The 3,624-nt window shown below is 51.3% G+C and overlaps 1 protein-coding gene across 1 annotated transcript; it reads right to left on the reverse strand.

Annotated features, from left to right (window-relative positions):
* Positions 1-807: 807 nt before the first annotated feature.
* UBQLN2 (ubiquilin 2) lies at positions 808-3,229 on the reverse strand. The gene has a single exon (XM_016213246.2). It carries the CDS (start codon positions 2,968-2,970, stop codon positions 1,096-1,098), a length of 1,875 nt encoding a protein of 624 aa, XP_016068732.1. The 5' UTR covers positions 2,971-3,229; the 3' UTR covers positions 808-1,095.
* Positions 3,230-3,624: the final 395 nt, after the last annotated feature.

Genomic DNA, 3,624 nt, shown 5'->3' on the forward strand with positions numbered 1-3,624 from the left:
TATGAGAGAAGCTGAGAAGGAAATCTTAGGTAAAAAGCACTTTCCTGGCATTAACTACACTGATCCTTCAGGCTGCACAAAGATTAAGGTCATATACAGTCAATCAGCAAATGTTGACACAATTTCACACAGTAAGTTTTCTGTACAATTAAATGTATACTTAGAAATACCAGGATAAACATTTCTACTATATTTTAACTGAACTTGCCTAGCCAACATTTTCACTGAGAAGTTGATCAAAGATGCTGTAAGATTCTACAAAATTGTTACATACCTAGTTCCAGAAATACTTATATTCTTTCTCACTTTGATTACACATATTATGCTCAGAAATTCTGTTGTAATATTTCTAGATGTACAGTTCCAATTGTGCTTACTGTACTGTATACAAATATAGCAAAAAATCAAAGAATGATATAAATCTTACAGCATTTTGCTAGCAAAAATACATGCCAAAGTCACAATAAGCAATATTGTACCACAAATTAGAGAGCTTCAAATAATTTGCTTCTGGTTTTAATATTTCCATTCTACATTAAATTACTATCATAGGCTAATGTTTAAAATGCAAACAAATTGGACATCTGTAGAACAAAACTTGTTCACCCAACTGTGAAGTTAGATACCTGTTTCCAAAAACCACAATAAATGCAGAATAAAGAGAAGTGTTTGCATGCAACACTTTTGAGTAAAACATTATTGATTCCCACCATTCAAAACAGACAAGGAAATGGAAGAAAGAGGGAGGAAGGGAGGAAGGGAGGAAGGGAGGGAGGGAGGGAGGGAGGAAGGGAGGAAGGGAGGGAGGGAGGGAAGGGAGGAAGGAAGGGAGGAAGGAAGGAAGGAAGGAAGGAAGGAAGGAAGGAAGGAAGGAAGGAAGGAAGGAAGGAAGGAAGGAAGGAAGGAAGGAAGGAAGGAAGGAAGGAAGGAAGGAAGAAGGCAGGCATGGACTCCACCTTAAAATGTATCATTAGATTTATAACTAGACAGATTTAAAAGAATCAAAATGAAAGTAAAGCATGATTTGTGTGTGTTTAAAGATTTAAGAGCCATTATCAAAAATAAGATACATTTTTTCAAGGTACAGAAATGTAATTAGGATGGCTGGGAGCCCAGCAGCCTCTCAATGGCTGCATTGATGTCGCCTCCTGTTGCTATTAGAGCCTGCAAGTTAGCTTCACGGTTTAAGAACCCCATTGCGTTGAGCTGTTCCAGTTGTTGCTGAAATCTGACTTCTGGATTTGGCAGCTGAGGAGGATTTGCTCCAGCCAGAGCCTGCACCATTTGCTGAATGAATTGCTGGTTGGGTCCAGATTCTGATGTTGGGCTCGTGGTTTCACTGGATGCAGAGCTAGGCATGGTGGGCCCAGGGGTGCTGCCAGAACCAGTGGAGCCAGGAGGACCTGCAGGGCCAGTGGGTCCTATGGGCCCAATGGGCCCAATGGGGGTAAATGGCACTATGGGGCCTATGGGACCTATGGGCGTGACTGGGCCTACAGGGCCTATAGCGGTTCCCAGCACCCCCACCCCCACACCTGGAGTGAAGCTTGGAATGAGGCCAGGAGCTTCAGAGGCTAATGTCTGTAGCCCCTGCTGGATCTGCATTAAAGCCTGCATTGCTCTTGGGTTTGACATGGCTGACAGCGTGTCTGGATTCTGCATCTGCTGTAGGAAAGCAGGGAGCTGTGGACGAATCTGCTCCTGTAGCTGAGGATTTCCAGCAAACGTAGGGGTATTCAGCATCATCTGTGCAGCCACATCTGGATTCTGGCTCAGCGACTGCATCATGCTTCTCACGTAGGGCGCAGACAGCATATTCTGGATCAGCTGGGGGTTTTCAGTTATCTGTTGCAGCAAGCTCTGCATTCCTGGGGTGCTGAAGATGCTGGCAACATAATTGGCAGCGGCCATAGTGTTCCCAGTAGCACTACTGGAGCTGCTGCTAGACCCGCTGCCACTGCTCGTAGTTGTGCCCGTGGTTGCAGAACTCTGAGTAGCCGGTGGTGGTGCCCAAGGATTGGGTAGCGGATCTCGATTTTCGGTGCGGGAAGGCTGCGTACCTTCCCCGGAGGAGGAACTGCTCCCCACGGAGGCAAACGGATTACCCCCAAACTGCTCTTGTGCAGCATTCAGCATCGGTTCTTGAATGTCAGTGTACATGCGCCGTAGGGCATTATAGCCCCCTGGGATGCTTTCGAGATTGCTGAGAGCCAGGTCTTGATTTCTCATCATCTCTTGCATCATGGCTGGATTCCTGGCGATTTCGAGGGTCTGCCTCATTATATCTGGGTTGTTGAGCAGGTGACTGATTTCTGGGTTTCTCTGAATCAATTGTTGCATCTGTGGATTCGCCATAATGAGCTGCCTCATCAGATCGGGATTCGAAAGCATGCTCTGAACAAAGGGATTTTCCATGATTTGGATCATCATCTCAGGGCTGGACAGGAGCTGCTGCTGCATCTGGTTCTGGAGCTCGGTGAAGTTGGTCGAGCTCAAACCCAGGCTGCTAAGGCTTGCAAGTCCTCCCAGGCTCCCCAACCCAAACGGGTTGCTATTTGTGGAAATAGGTGTGGAGTTACTCCTGGGAGTCGACGCGGTAGTAGTATTAGTTCCCGCGGCAGTACTGGGCTGTGTGGACTGGCCCTGGGGTCGGTTCTGGCTTTTGATGACAAGGTGAACGGTCAGTCCATCATGGATGCCGTGCTGGATCAAGGTATCTTGATCTTTTAAGATTTTTCCGGCAAAAATCAGCACTAGCTGATCCGTTTGGGATTTGAAGCGTTTCGAAATCGCTTCCTTAAACTGCTGCACTGAGCTATTCTCGGGCACCGCGAACTCCTCTTTCTCTTTGGGGGTCTTCACAGTGACTTTGATTATTTTGGGCTCGGCCTGGGCAGAGGCAGAGCCTTGGGCCGCAGCAGGGCCGCGGGAGGGGCGCGGGGGGCCGCTGCTCTCGCCGTTCTCAGCCATGGCGGCCGCGGTGACGCAGGCAGACAGGGAAGGCGCGGGCGGACGGGCGAGAGAGGGCGAGGGAAGGAGGAAAAAGGAGGCGCCGCCGCCGCAGGCTGGGCCGACCGGGGTCGGGCGGGGAGCGCGGAGCACAGTACCTCTGTAATGAAGACTGCGGCTTTCCGATCCTCCGGCGGAGAGATGGCTCCGTGTAGGCCGCGCGCCGAGATCTCAGCGCTCAGGGCTCTGGGCCTCCGCCGCCGCCGCCGCCGCCGCCGCCGCCGCCGCCGCCACCGCCGCCGCCGCCGCCGCCACCGCCGCCACCGCCGTGTGATCCCACCGCGCGCACTCCCAGCAACTCCCGCAGCCGCTCTGCCTGCTCCCCGCCCCTTCCCCTCCCCCCGAGCCGCGCGCCCCGCCCCTCCCCCCTCTGCTGACGCGGCGCCAGGCCCAGAATGGTAGCCGCGACTCGATCAAAATTAAAAACTTCTGTAAGGAAAAAACAGAGAGAGAAATAAACAAAAGAGAAAAGAGAGAGAAGGAGGGAGGGGGAAAGGAAAGGGAGCCAGCTTCTGTAGAGGACATTAAAAGGCCAATGGTGAGGAGGGATTTTATACACGCGCGCGCGCGCACACACACACACACACACACGCACGCACACGCGCGCGCGCGCAC

The sequence above is a fragment of the Miniopterus natalensis genome, chromosome X (genome assembly GCF_054644295.1).
Source record: "Miniopterus natalensis isolate mMinNat1 chromosome X, mMinNat1.hap1, whole genome shotgun sequence".
NCBI classification, from domain to species: domain Eukaryota; kingdom Metazoa; phylum Chordata; class Mammalia; order Chiroptera; family Miniopteridae; genus Miniopterus; species Miniopterus natalensis.